Source organism: Delphinapterus leucas, chromosome X (genome assembly GCF_059928025.1).
Source record: "Delphinapterus leucas isolate spDelLeu-1000000601 "Yukka" chromosome X, BTC_Dleu_Yukka2, whole genome shotgun sequence".
NCBI lineage: Eukaryota > Metazoa > Chordata > Mammalia > Artiodactyla > Monodontidae > Delphinapterus > Delphinapterus leucas.
Genome location: NC_143150.1, coordinates 87,860,119 through 87,876,291, shown reverse-complemented (window position 1 = coordinate 87,876,291; position 16,173 = coordinate 87,860,119). Strand labels below are relative to the sequence as shown.

The 16,173-nt window shown below is 37.3% G+C and overlaps 1 protein-coding gene across 1 annotated transcript in view; it reads right to left on the bottom strand.

Annotated features, from left to right (window-relative positions):
- Positions 1-16,173, bottom strand: part of LOC111169479 (centromere protein V-like protein 3) — a 100,601-nt gene that overhangs the window by 72,486 nt on the left and 11,942 nt on the right. Inside the window, 1 exon segment of the mRNA XM_089904928.1 lies at positions 15,822-16,103. Coding sequence (XP_089761054.1) covers positions 15,822-16,103 — 282 coding nt within the window.

Genomic DNA, 16,173 nt, shown 5'->3' with positions numbered 1-16,173 from the left:
CTATTATTGTGTCATTGTTGATTTCTATCTTTATGGCTGTATTTGACTTATATATTGAGGTGCTCCTATTTTGGGTGCATATATATTTACAATTGTTATATATTCTTCTTGGAATGATCCCTTGATCATTATGTAGTGTCTTTCTTTGTCTCCTGTAACAGTCTTTGTTTTGAAAGTTTATTTTGTCTGAATGAGTGTTACTACTCGAGCTTTCTTTAGATTTTCATTTACATGGAATACATTTTTCCATCCCCTCAGTTTCAGTCTGTATGTGTCCCTAGATCTGAAGTTGGTCTCTTGTAGACAGCATGTATATGGGTGTTGTTGTTGTATCCATTCAACCAGTATATGTCTTTTGGTTGGAGGATTTAATCCATTTATGTTTAAGGTAATTATCAATATGTATGTTCTTATTGCCATTTTGTCAATTGTTTTGTTTTTGTTTTTGCAGGTCTTTTTTCTTCCCTTCCTTTTTTTTCTCTTCTCTTGTGAATTGGTAAATAACTTTAGTGTTGTTTTGTTTCCTTTTACTTTTTGTGTGTGTTTATCTATTGTAGAGTTTTTGTTTGTGGTTACCATGAGGTTTTGATAAAGTGGACTATATATACACAAGATTGTTTTAAGTCGCTCGTCTTTTATTTTCAAATGCATTTCCAATATCCTGCATTTGTGCACTCCTCTTTTCACAATTGCTGGTTTTTATATCATATTTTTGTGTGGATTATGTCTGACATTTACATTTGTTTGCCTTTACTAGAGAGCTTTTCCATTCGTAATTTTCTTTTTTCTAGTTGTGGCATTTTCTTTTCCACCTAGAGAAGTTCCTTTAGCATTTGTTACCAAGCTTGTCTGGTGGTGCTAAATTTTCTTAGCTTTTGCTTGTCTGTAAAGCTTTTGATTTCTCAATCAAATCTTAATGAGGGCCTTGCTGGGTAGTGTATTCTTTGTTGTAGATTCTTCTCTTTCATCACTTTAAGTATATCATGCAACTCCCTTCTGGCCTGCAGAGTTTCTGCTGAGAAATCAGCTGATAATCTTATGGGAGTTCCTTTATATGTTGTCATTTTTCCCTTGTTGCTTTTAGTATTTTTTCTTTGTCTTTAATTTTTGTCAATTTTTTTACTAAATAAGTGTCTTGACATGTTCTTCTTTGGGTTCATCCTGCCTGGGAGTCTCTGTGCTTTCTGAACTTTGGTGACTGTTTCCTTTCCCATGTTAGGTAAGCTTTCAGCTATTATCTCTTCAGATATTTTATCAGGACCTTCCTTTCTCTCTTCCCCTACTGGGACCCCTATAATGGGAATGTTGGTGCCTTTAATGTTGTCCCAGAAGTCTCTTAGACTGTCCTCATTTCTTTTCATTATTTTTTCTTTATTCTGTTCTGTGACAGTGATTTCTACCATTCTTTCAGTTCACTTATGCGTTCTTCTGCCTCAGTTATTCTGCTATTGATTCCTTCTAGTGTATTTTTCATTTCAGTTATTGTATTGTTCATCTCGGTTTGTTTGTTCTTTAGTTCTTTGAGGTCTTTGTTAAACATTTCTTGTATCTACTTGATCTGTGCCCCCATTGTTTTTCCGAGATCTTGGATCATCTTTACTATCATTACTATGAATTCTTTTTCAGGTAGATTGCTTATCTCCACTTCACTTAGTTGTTCTTCTAGGGTTTTTATTTTGTTCCTTCATCTGGGACATATTCCTCTGATGTCTCATTTTGTCTAACTTTCTGTGATTGCAGTTTCTATTCCACAGGCTGCAGGGTTGTAGTTTTTCTTACTTCCACTCTCTGTCCCCCTGGTGGATGAGGTTGTCTAAGAAGCATGTGCAAGCTTCCTGGTGGGAAGGACTGGACCTGCCCAATGGTGGATGGAGCTGGGTGTAGTCCCTCTGGTAGGCAGGGCTGTGCCAAAGGGCATGCCTAGAGGCCTGTGGGTTCAGGAAGACTTTAAGCAGCCTGTCTGCTTATGGGTGGGGCTGGGTTCCCACCCTGTCAGTTGTTTGGCCAGAGGCATCCCAGCACTGGGGCCTGCAGGCTGTTGGGTGGGGCCAGGTCTTGTTAAGAAAATGGTGGCCTCCAGGAAGGCTCATGCCAATGAATACTCTCTGGAACTGCTGTTTCCAGTCTATCACCACAATGAGCCACAGCCACTCCCTGCCTCAACAGGAGACCCCCCCAATACTAGCAAGTAGGTCTGGCCCATTCTCTAATGAGGTCATACTGTTTTTTTCCCTGGGTTCTGGTGTGCACAAGACCCTGTGTGCCCTCCAAACGTGGAATTTCTTTTCCCCGCAGTCCTGTGGAATTCCTGCAATCAAACCCTGCTGGCTTTCAAAGCCAAATTCTCTGGGGGCTCCTCCTCCTGTTGCCAGAACCCCAGGCTGGGGAGCCTGACGTGGGGCTCAGAACTTTCATTCCTGTGGGAGAACTTCTGTGGTATAATTATTTTCCAGTTTGTGGGTCACCCAACCGGTGGGTCTGGGATTTGATTTTATTGCAATTGCACCCCTGCTACCAAGTCATTGTGGCTTCGTCTTTGTCTTTGGAAGAAGGTTCTCTTTTTTGGTAGGTTCCAGCATGTTTTGTGGATCATTGTTCAGCAGTTAGTTGTGATTTTGGTGTTTTCGTAAGAATCGGTGAGCTCACGTCCTACTACACCACCTTGTCTCCAACTAGGATCATCCTTACAACTAAATCACTGCAGAAACATTCTGGAAATTAAGCATGTTAATCTCCTAAGCCCATTTAGAAATACCTTGGAGAAGAATCATTGAGTCCCTCCAATCTGGTTTTCCTTTCTCCTTCTGTCTTCTTTATGGTGCTCCAGCCAGTTTGCCCATCTACCTTCCACTAGACCACTGCCTCTTAGCATACTTCCTTTGGTTTTCTGCTTGGTGGAGAAGCATTCACATCTTCTACAACTGACATCTGCTAGATCAAGGTTTCTTCAAGTCTTAGGTCCAGGTTGTTTGGTTTTTGTTGCTATTGTTATTGTAGGAGGTCTGGGAGTTCTTTATATATTCTGGATATTATCCTTAACAGATACATGATTTAGAAATATTTTATTCCATTCCATAGGTTGGTTTCTCACCTTGTTGATTGTGTCCTATGATGCACAGAGGTTTAGTTTTGATGTAGCCCAATTTATCTATTTTTATTTTTGTTGCCTGTGCTTTTGGTGTCATATTCAAGAAATCATTTCTGACAGTCAGCCAAAGATGATATACTAGAAGGACTTGGAATTCACGTCTCCTCACAATTAGGGCACCTACCAGGCACTGGAGGGAGACCACGGACACCTAAGGGGTTGGGAGGAACCCCCAGTGACTGGGTAAGACATGGGGTGTGGGGGGAGTGAAGGGGGAGGAGAAGTGGAGGTGGGATGGGACTGGTATCCCTGAGGGGCGGCTGGGGGTGGGGAAGGGATCCCACGCCTAAAGGGGGGAAATTGGGAGACCACTGGGAGGGCAGAGGATCAAAAGGGAGCATGGCCAGGTTTCCCCTGCCCACTTGGGCCCCCGGGAACCTGGTGAGATCCTGGGCCTGATCCTCTGCCCACCTATGCCCCCTCCAGCTGCGTGGGTCCTGAGGGAGTGAGAGGGAGGAAAGGGAGAGCAAAAGTAAAGACTGGACCTCTGGGACTGGCACCCCTGAGGGGTGGCTGGGGGAGGAGAGGAGTCCCTACACCCAGTGGGATCCACCCATGGTTAGGGGTCCAGGGTGATGGGGGAGAGCCCAGGGGAGACAGTGGGGGAGGGGCATGAAGGAATGGAAGGGAATGGGGCCAGTGCTTTCCCTGTCCACTTAGGCACCAGGAAGCCTGTTGGGCTCTCGCGCCTATTCCTTTGCCCTCACGGCCTCCCTCCTGCTGTGAAGAACCACCCCCACCCAGTGCCCTCCCTCTACACTTGGAGACCCCCTTGAATGAGTTAGGCCTAAACCCTACCCACACACCTTCACTCAGGGCCCTACCTCCAAACTCTGGAACTCCACAATCTGGAGGCCCACCTTTCAATGTGCTGCCTCTCCCCTTCCACGCAGGTCCTAGGCAGAGACCCGCCCCATGCTTGAACATCATCCCTCCTAGGCCCTGCCCCACACTCAAACATCTCCTACCCATGCACCTAGGTCTCACCCCACCCTAAACCCAGCCCCTGCCTAAGTTCCACCCACACCTAAACTAAGCCAAAACAGCCAAGGCTATTTTCTTTTCTTTTCTTCTTTCTTATTTTAGATTGGGGTTTTGTTTTACCTTGTTGATTAATTGATGTTGATTCTTTTATATTTTTATTTTTCCTAATAAATCTTTTATTTTTCTAATTTTAATTTATTATTTATACTTTGTTATTGTTCTCTCCTTTTGGTTTGTCCCCCTCCCACTTTTATTTTATTTTTTCTATTGTGGTTTTATTTTACCTTGTTGCAGTTGTTTCAATTATAGTTTTATTTTTCCTAAAATAATTTTTATCTTTCTAATTTTATTTTGTTTTTTATTCTTTAATATTGTAGTGCTCTTTTTTTCTTTCTTTATTACTTTTTTTTTTTTACCATGCCACAAAACTTTTGTGGTCTTGGTTCCCAAGCTCGAGGTTGGGCTGAGCTCCCATGGTGGGAGCACAAAGTTCAAACTGCTGGACTAACAGAGCAACTCAGACCCCAGGGAATATCAATCGGAGTGAGTCCTCATAGAGGTCCTCATCTCAGCACCAAGACCTAGCTCTGTCCAACTGCCTGCAAATTCCAGTACTGGATGACTCAAGCCAAAAAACCAGTAAGAAAGACAGGAATACAGCACCACCCAACAATAAAAAAGTGAAATGAAAAAAATATGTTACAGACTAAGGAGCAAGGTAAAAACATGCAAGGCCAAATAAATGAAGACAAAATAAGCAACCTACCTGAAAAAGAATTCACAGTAATAATATAAAATATGATCCAAAATCTCGAAAATAGAATGGAGAAAATACAAGAAACATTTGACAAGGATATAGAAGAACTAAACAGCAAACAAATAATGATGAACAACACAATTACTGAAATTAAAAATGCTCTAGAAGGAATCAATAACAAAATAACTGAGGCAGAAGAACAGATAGGTGAGCTAGAAGATAAAATGGTGGAAATAACTGCCAGGGGGCAGAATAAAAAAGAAAAGAAGAATGAAAAGAATTGAGGACAGTCTCAGAGACCTCTGGGACAATATTAAACACACCAACATTCGAATTATAGGGGACCCAGAAGAAGAAGAGAAAAAGAAAGGGGCTGAGAAAATATTTGAAGAGATTATACTCCAAAACTTCCCTAACATGGGAAAGGAATTAGTCAAGCAAGTCCAGGAAGCACAGAGAGTACCATACAGGATAAACCCAAAGAGAAACATGCCAAGACACATATGAATCAAATTATAAAAAATTAAATACAAAGAAAAAATAGTAAAAGCAGCAAGGGAAAAACAACAAATAACATACAAGGGAATCCCTATAAGGTTAAGAGCTGAACTTTCAGCAGAAACTCTGCAAACCAGAAGGGAGTGGCAGGACATATTTAAAATGAGGAAAGGGAAAAACCTACAACCAAGATTACTCTACCCAGCAAGGATCTCATTCAAATTCGATGGAGAGATTAAAACCTTTACAAAGAAGAAAAAGCTAAGAGAATTCAGCAACACCAAACCAGCATTACAATAAATGCTAAAGGAACTTCTCTAGGCAAGAAACACAAGAGAAGGAAAAGACCTACAATAACAAACCCAAAACAATTAAGAAAATGGTAATAGGAACATACATATCAATAATGACCTTAAATGTAAATGTATTAAATACTCCAACCAAAAGACATAGATTGGCTGAATGGATACAAAAACAAGACCCGTATATATGTTGTCTACAAGAGACGCACTTCAGCCCTAGAGACACATACAGACTGAGAATGAGGAGATGGAAAAAGGTATTCCATGCAAATGGAAATCAAAAGAAAGCTGGAGTAGCAATTCTCATATCAGACAAAATAGACTTTAAAATAAAGACTATTACAAAAGACAAAAAGGACACTACATAATGATCAAGGGGTCAATCCAAGAAGATATAACAATTGTAAATATTTATGCACCCAACATAGGAGCACCTGAATACATAAAGCAAATACTAACAACCATAAAGGGGAAATCAACAGTAACAAAATAATAGTAGGGGACTGTAACACACCACTTTCACCAATGGACAGGTCATCCAAAATGAAAATAAATAAGGAAACACAAACTTTAACAACACATTAAACAAGATGGACTTAACAGATATTTATAGGACATTCCATCCAAAAACAACAGAATACACTTTCTTCTCAAGAGCTCATGGAATATTCTCCAGGATAAACCATATCTTGGGTCACAAATCAAGCCTCGGTAAATTTAGGAAAATTGAAATTGTATCAAGTATCTTTTCCGACCATAGCACTATGAGACTAGATATCAATTACAGGAAAAAAAGTGTAGAACACCGAAACATATGGAGGCTAAACAATACGCTAATAAATAACCAAGAGATCACTGAAGAAATCAAAGAGGAAATCAAAAAATACCTAAAAACAAATGGCAATGGAAACACGATGACTGAAAACCTACAGGATGCAGCAAAAGCAGTTCTAAGAGGGAAGTTTATAGCAATGCAATCCTACGTCAAGAAACAAGAAAAATCTCAAATAAACAACCTAACCTTACACCTGAAGCAATTAGAGAATGAAGAACAAAAAACCTCAAAGTTAGCAGAAGGAAAAAAATCATAAAGATCAGATCAGAAATAAATGTAAAAGAAATGAAGGATACAATAACAAATATCCATGAAAGTAAAAGCTGGCTTTTTGAGAAGATAAAATTGATAAACCATTAGCCAGACTCAACAAGAAAACAAGTGAGAGCACTCAGATCAACAGAATTAGATACTGAAATGGAGAAGTAACAACTGACACTGTAGAAATACAGAGGATCATGAGAGATTACTACAAGCAACTATATGCCAATAAAATGGACAACTTGGAGGAAATGGACAAAATCCTAAAAAGCACAACTTTCTGAGACTGAACCAGGAAGAAAGAGAAAACATAAACAGACCAATCAGAACCACTGAAAATGAAACTGTGATTAAAAATCTTCCAACAAACAAAAGCTTAAGACCAGATGGCTTCACAGGCAAATTCTCTCAAGTATTTAGAGAAGTGCTAACACCTATCCTTCTCAAACTCTTCAAAATATAGCAGAGGGAGAAACAGTCACCAACTCATTCTATGAGACCACCATCACCCTGATACAAAAACCAGAAAAGATGTCACAACAAAAGAAAACTACAGGCCAATATCTCTGACGAACATAGATGCAAAAATCCTCAAGAAAATGCTAGCAAACAAAATCCAACAACACATTAAAAGGATCATACACCATGATCAACTGGCGTTTATCCCAGGAATACAAGGATTCTTCAATACATGCAAATGAAACAATATGATACACCATATTAAGCAAATTGAAGGATAAAAACCATATGATCATCTCAATACATGCAGAAAAATCTTTTGACAAAATTCAACACCCATTTATGATAAAAACTCTTCAGAAAGGAGGCATAGAGGGAACCTACCTCAATATAATAAAGGCCATATATGACACCCCACCGCCAACATCATTCTCCATGTTGAAAAACTGAAATCATTTCCCCTAAAATCAGGAACAAGACAAGGATGCCACTCTCACCACTATTATTCAACATAGTTTTGGAAGGTTTAGCTATAGCCAACAGAGATGAAAAAGAAATGAAAGGAATCCAAATACAAAAAGAAGAAATAAAACTCTCGCTGTTTGTAGATGACATGATACTATATATAGAGAATCCTAAAGATGCTACCAGAAAACTACGAGAGCTAATCAATGAATTTGGTAGACTAGCAAGACACAAAATTAATGCCCAGAAGTCTCTTGCATTCTTATACATTAATGATGAAAAATCTGAAAGAGAATTTAAGGAAACACTCCCATTTACCATTGCAATAAAAAGAATAAAATATCTAGGAATAAACCTACCTAAGCAGAAAAAAGACCTATATGCAGAAAACTATAAGACACTAATGAAAGAAATTCAATATGATACAAACAGATGGATTGGAGGAATCAACATTGTGAAAATGACTATAGTACCCGAAGCAATCTACAGATTCAATGCAATCCCTATCAAACTACCAATGGCATTTTTCAAAGAACTAGAACAAAATATTTCACAATTAGTGTGGAAACACAAAAGACCACGAGTAGCAAAAGCATTCTTCTGAAAGAAAAACAGAGCTTGAGGAATCCGGCTCCCTGTCTTCAGACTATACTACAAAGCTACAGTAATCAAAATCGTATGATACAGGCACAAAAACAGAAATATAGATTAATGGAACAGGATACAAAGCCCAGAGATAATCCAATGCACATATGGTCTCTTATCTTTGATAAAGGAGACAAGAATATACAATGGAGAAAAGACAGCCTCTTCAATAAGTGGTGCTGGGAAAACTAGACAGCTACATGTAAAAGAATGAAATGAGAACACTCCCTAACACCATACAAAAAAATAAACTCAAACTGGATTAAAGACCTAAATGTAAGGCCAGACACTACCAAACTCTTAGCAGAAAACATAGGCAGAACGCTCTATGACATAAATCACAGCAAGATTCTTTTTTACCTACATCTTAGAGAAAAGGAAATTAAAAAAATAAACAAATGGGACTTTATGAAACTTAAAAGCTTTTGCACAGCAAAGGAAACCATAAACAAGACGAAAAGAAAGCCCTCAGAATGGGAGAAAATATTTGCAAATGAAGCAACTGACAAAGGATTAATTTCCAAAATATACAAGCAGCTCATGCAGCTCAATATCACAAAAACAAACATCCCAGCCCAAAAAAGGGTGGAAGATCTAAATAGACATTTCTCCAAAAAAGATATGCAGATTGACAACAGAACACATGAAAAGATGCTCAACATCACTAATCATTAAAGAAATTCATATCCATGCTACAATGAGGTATCACCTCACACCAGTCAGAATGGCCATTGTCAAAACATCTACAAACAATAAATGGTGGAGAGGGTGTGGAGAAAAAGGAACCCTCTTGCACTGTTTGTGGAATGTAAATTGATACAGCCACTATGGAGGACAGTATGGAGGTTCCTTAAAAAACTAAAAATAGAACTGCCATACGACCCAGCAACACCACTACTGGGTGTATACCCTGAGAAAACCATAATTCAAAAAGAGTCATGTACCAAAATGTTCATTGCAGATCTATCTACAATAGCCAGGACATGGAAGCAACCTAAATGTCCATCAACAGATGAATGGATAAAGAAGCTGTGGCACATATATACAATGGAATATTACTCAGCCATAAAAGGAAACGAAGTTGAGTTATTTGTTATGAGGTGGATGGACATGGAGTCTGTCATAGAAAGTGAAGTAAGTCAGAAAGAGAAAAACAAATATTTTATGCTAACATATATATATGGAATCTAAAAAAAAAAAAAAGGTTCTGATGATCCTAAGGGCAGGACGGGAATAAAGACACAGATGTAGAGAAAAGACTTGAGGAGATGGTGAGGAGGAAGAATAAGCTGGGACGAATGAGAGAGTAGCATTGTCATATATACACTGCCAAATGTAAAATAGATAGCTAGTGGGAAGCAGTTGCATGGCACAGGGAGATCAGCTTGCTGGTTTGTGACCACCTAGATGGGTGGGGTAAGGAGGGTGTGAAGGAGATGGAAGAGGGAGGGGATATGGGGATATACATATGCATATAGCTGATTTACTTTGTTATACAGCAGAATCTAACCCAACAATGTAAAGCGGTTATACTCCAATAAAGATGTTAAAAAAAATCATTTCCAAATCTAGTGTTATGAAGATTTTCCCATATGTTTTCATCTTAGAGTTTTATAGTTTTATCTTTTATCCTTAGGTCATTGATCCATTTTGAGTTATTTTTTTGTGTAAGGTAAGACACATTTTTCATTCTTTTGCATGGGAGTATTGAATTTTCCAAGAACCATTTGTTTAAAAGACACCCCTTTCCCTATTGAATGGTCTTGGCACACTTGTTGAAAGTGACTTGACCAAATAGACTCAGGTTTATTTCTGGAGTCTCCATTCTATTCCATTGGTCAATATGTCTGTCTTTATGCCAGTATCACACTGATTTGACTATTGTAGCTTTGTAGTAAACTTTGAAATCAGAAATTGTGGGTCATCCAAATTTGGTCTTTTTTAAACAATGTTTTGGCTATTTGGAGTCCCCTGAGATTCCACATGAATTTTAGCATGGATTTTTCTATTTCTGCAAAAAATTGCCATTAGGAGTTTGATAGCGATTGTGTTAAATCTTTAGATCACATTAGATAGTATTGATATCTTAATAATATTGTCCTCCAATTCATGAATATGGAAGTCTTTCCATTTTTTGTGTGTGCTTCTTTAATTTCTTCCAGCAATGCTTTGTGTTTTCAGTGTACCAGTTTTTCGGCTCCTTGGTAATTTTTTTCTTAATATTTTGTTATTTTTGATGCTATATTGTAAATAGGATTGTTTTCTTGATTTCTTTTTTAGATTTTTTTTATTGTTAGTGTATTAGAAACATAATAGTTTTTTGAGAGTTATTTTATATCCTGCAATTTTGATAAATTTATTGGTTAGTGCTAATAATTTTTTGTGGAATCTTGAGTTTTGTACATATAAGATCATGTTATCAACAAACAGATAATTTTACTTCTTCCTTTCTAATTTGGATGCCTTTTTTTTCTTACAAAATTGCTATGGCTAGGAGTTCCAGTACTATGTTAAATAGAAGTGATAAAAGCAGTCCTCTTGATCTTGTTCCTGATCTTAGGGGGCCAAGATTTCAGTCTTTCATCATTGAGTATGATCGTAGCTGTGGGCTTTTCATATATGACCTTTAAAATGTTGAGGTAGTTTCCTTCTGTTCCTGGTTTGTTGAGTGCTTTTATTATGAAGTATTGATTTACTCAAATGATTTTTCTGTATAATTGATATTATTATGTGGTAATTTTTTCTTCATTCTCTCAATGTGGTGAATTACTTTGATTTATTTTCCTATATTGAAACATCCTTGCATTCCAGGAATCAATCCTACTTGTTCATGGTGTATAATCATTTTAATGTGCTGTTGAACTCTATTTGCTTGTATATTATTCTGTATTTTTACATTAATATTCATGAGACATATTGATCTGTCATTTTCTTTTCTTGTAATGTCTTTAGCTGTGGTGTCAGGGTACTGCGGGCCTCATATAATGAAGTTGGAAATGTTCCCTTCTCTTCCATTTTTTTGGGCAAGTGTTTGAGGAGGATTCATGTTAATTCTTCTTTAAATGTTTGGTAGAATTCACCAATGAAGCCATTGGTCCTGGGTTTTTCTGTGTTGGGAGATTTTCTATCACTGATTCAATCTCATTGCCAGTTATTCATCTGTTCAGATTTTCTATTTCTTCATGATTCAGACTTTATAGGTTGTGTATTTTTAAGAATTTATCTGTTGCATCTAGATTATCCAGTTTTTTGGTGTACAGTTCTTTATAGTATTCTTTTATAGTACTTTTTATTTCTGCAAAATAGGTTGAAATGTGCCCTCTTTCTTTTCTGATTTTAATTATTTGAGTGTTCTTTTTATCATAGTCAATCTGGTTAAAAATTTGTCAATTTTGTTGATCTTTCCAGAGAACCGACACTTGGTTCTGTTGATTATCTAGTCATTTCTCTCTTCTCTAATCTTTGTTATTTCCTTCATCCTGCTAGTTTCAGATGTAATTTTTCCTTATTTTTCTAGTTCCATAAAGTGTAAAGTTCGGTTGTTGATTTGAGATCTTTCCTCTTTTTTAATGGATGTATTTATAACTATAAATTTCCCTCTTACCACTACTTTTACCCCAATCTGTGTTTTTCTATGCTGTATTTTTGTTTTCATTTGTTTCAAGGTATTTGCTAATTTTCCTTGTGATTTCTTCTTTGACCCATTTGTTTAAGTGTGTAGTATTTAATTTCCACATATTTGTGAATTTTCATGTTTTCCTTCTGCTATTGACTTATAGTTTCATTCCATTGTGATTGGAAAAGATAATTTGTATGAGTTTAATCTTTTAAAATTTACTAAGACTTGTTTTGGGGACTAACATATAGTCTATCCTCGAGAACTGTTCCATGTAAACTTCATAAAAATGTGTATTCTGGTGTTGGTGGTGGAATGTTCTGTATATGACTATTAGGTCCAATTGGTCTATAGTTTTATTCAAGGTCTCTGTTTCCTTATTGATTTTTTGCCTGTTGGAACTATCCATTATTGAAAGATGGGTACTTAAATATCCTACTATTATTAAAAAGCTGCCTATTTATCCCTTCAATTCTGTCATTATTTGCCTCATATATTAATAGCTCTGGTCTTTGATATATGTATATTTAAAATTGTTACACCTTCTTGGCAAACTGACCCTTTTATAATTACATAATGTCCCTCTTTGTCTTTTGTGATAGTTTTTGACATAAAGTATATTTTATCTGATATTAATATAGCCACCCATGCTCTCTTTGATTTACTACTTGCATGGAATATCTTCTTCAATCATTTTACTTTCAACCTGTAGATATTCTTAGAGCTAAAGTGAATCACTTGTAGACAGCATATAGTTGAATCCTCTTTTAAAATTCATTCTGCCAATATGTCTTTTGATTGACAAGTGTAATCCATTAACATTTTAAGAATTACTGATAAAGAAGGACTTAGAATTGCCATTTTGTTAATTGTTTTCTGTGCATCTTATAGCTTTTAATGTCTCTGATTTCTGGCTGTATTGCCTTCCTTTATGTTTATTTTATTTTTTTGTAGTGACATACTTTCATTTCCTTCTCATTTCCTTTTGTGTGTATTCTATAGATATTTTTCTTTGTGGTCATTATGGACTTACTAAGTTTGTCTAACCCAACACTCATTTAATATTTACCCTAAGCATTGGTACTTGAGCATCTTTATCTATCTCCACTTTTTTCCCATAGCCTTGAGTCCTTCTAACATTCTATTTAGTACATGATAAACACTCAGTAAATATTTTTGGAGTGAATGAACACTTAGAAAGGACAGAGTAAGTGTCATTCAGTGAAATCATGTCAAGATAGTTCAATAGGTCCAAGTAGTAATAGGTTAAACTTTTCCAGTGAGATGAGGAATATTTATAATCCTCTGGACAAGAATTTTTCTACCCTGGACTGTTCTTATATGGGCATTTCCAAGGTTTCCTTTAGGCCTAACCAAGCAGCCTCCTTCTGGCTGTCATATTATCTCTGTAACTCTAGTAATACATTTAGCCTGGTCTTGATCTTGCTCTGAGATTAGAGTCAGAATCACCCTTTTTTATATTGTTAATTAAATCATACACTAATTGTACCTAAACTCTCTGTGAACCGTTAAATAATTATACAGAAAACAGCTGAATAAAACATAAAGAGCTACCTAAAAGCCCACTGTGAATGACTGGATTTTCCAAAGATGGCCACAACGATATCTTCCACCTCTCATGCTCTTATAAAAGTTACCACCTCTCTGCCTTAAGAAATGAAGTCTAATTCCTCTACTTGAATCTGAAAGGGCTTGTGACTCACTTGTAATTCATAGAGTGTGACAGAAGTGATGTGACGTGACTTTTGAGCGTTGATCATACAAAGTGATGCCACATCTACCTCATTTACTGGAACGGTCCTTTTTGGAGCCTGAATTATGAAATATGCAGCCTGACTACTGTGAAGCCTGTCATGCTGTGAAGGAGCCACAATACACTGAGACGTAATATGAAGGCACTCTATTTTTCAGTCCTAGTCTTCCAGTGTTCTCAATACAGGTGCCAGCCATGCAAATGAATGAGCCTTCAGATGGTTCCAGCCCCCAGCCATTTGTTTTTTTCCCACTGAGGCCACAGACATCATATGAAACAAGTCATATCCACTATGCTCTTTCTGAATTACTTACTCTGAAACTCCAAGCATAAAATAAAATGGGTTTTTTTTTGTGTGTGTGGACTAAGTTTGGGGTAGTTTGTTATATAGCAAGAGTAACAGAAATATATGACATGTTCCCCACTCAAGTCATAAAGCCATCCCTCCTCCATAGACTTAAGCCCTAATCAGATCCTTGTTTAAATTATTTCTTTGCATTTCATTAGAGTTGTCCAACCATATATACACCTAAACAATACAGTTTAGTATTGCTTGTTTTCAAAAATATTTTTATACATGCAATCACACTGTGAATATGTTTAATTCCTTAAAGAAAATTTGAATATCTTTGCTCTGATTTTTGTGTTTCACATGTAGAGAAAAATCTTATTTCCTTTCAGTTTTTCTGAGAGTACCTCCTTGTTGCCCTCTAAATGATCTTTATGGAAACAATTGCCTCCTCCTGATTTCTGTCTGGATCTAGGATTTAAAAATATTGCCATATTAATTACTTTCACCTAGTATCATCGTGCCTTCTGCTCTAAATATTAACCCAGCATGAGATAGTGTAAATATTATGGCTAAATCTCAGCTATCATGGAGATGCTCCTACATTATGGGATGACTTGATAGTAGGAGGTTTTGAGATTTTAAATCAGTGGAAAAAAGAAAACAAGCATTCATTAACAACTTAGTAAGTACAAAGTACTATGCTACCCTGAAGACAAAACTGTTAGTTGTTAACACTATTTACAGAAGATAAAGTTGAGGAATACAGAGTTTAAGCAACTTGACATGTCATTTAACTAGTAGGTAGCAGTGCCTGGATTCAAACACAGGTAGTCTGCCCCAGAGTTTGAATCTGTAAACATTCTGCTATTTCTCCTTTTCAAGAATTTAGAGGATCTGGACACCACCATTTTCTCAAATAATCTGAGACCAAATACATTCAACAACCAACCATTCCCATAGACAAGCCCTATTGTATATAAATCAAAATACCTAATCTCATTTTTAAAGTATTTACTAATTTTTGAATACTTAACACATGTACAAGAATTTCAGAACATCAAACAGGACACACAGTCCACAGACATCTCTCTCACCCTTCCATCTCCTTGTCCCCCTACCCAGAGACAGATTCCAAAACAAAACCAAGCAAAATAGCAACATCATTTGAAAAATAAGTACAACGAGGTATGTAACACTAATTAATCTTAAACATACTATATAAAACACATTAAATAAACAATATAGCTGGAAATAAAGCCTATTTCTAAGTAGCAAAAATGTGATTGCCTACCTAGAACACACACAGGGACAAGCAATAGAAAACATCCTAAAAATGTTTAGGAAACCATTTAGATGTAGAGGTCCTATGTACCAGATGCAACTGCTAAAGAGAATCCTGTTCACAATAGCGCCATAACTGTACAGTACATATGAACAATCTGCAAGTGATTTGTGAGAACTGGGTGATGTAAAAGATGACTTGAAAAAGTAGAGCCACTACTTGCTGATTGGACTGGAAAATTATTATCATTGTATCCAGACAAATTCATGCTAGGGTTTTTTGTTATTATTATTATTATTATGAGCAAGTCCCTTGAAAAATACTGGCAGGGAAGGGGTAGAAGCTTGGAGCAACATCATGGGTTCACTAGTCCAGAAACAGACCTCTTTCACACACTGTCTTTGACAAGCACTGAGGTGGTTCCCTTCTGATTCAGGTGTGTTGTGGACGCAGTGCCTGCCCCTCCTCAGGAAGAGAGGCAGGGGCTCACTTGATGGACCCACTCTGGATGACTTTGTGCTCCTTCATGGCCTCCTCCCCCACATCTCTAACGATGACCTCTTCAACGACCATGCTGCACACGGTGCCCGCGTACAGGCAGTGCAGGGTGATGCCGTAAACTCTGGGGTCAGAGACTGATGCGTGGAAACTCTGCACCCTGCAACGGTTGCAGAAGCTGTGCAGCACCCTGTGTGCGAGGGATCCATGCCTGGTGATGCTCTCAGAACCCAGGAGGAGGATGAAGCATGATGCTGGGATGAGGAAGTGTCTGGTACTGATTCTTCCTGCACAGGAATATTACTCAGCCATAAAAAAGAATGAAATATTGCCATTTTCATCAACTTGACTGGACCT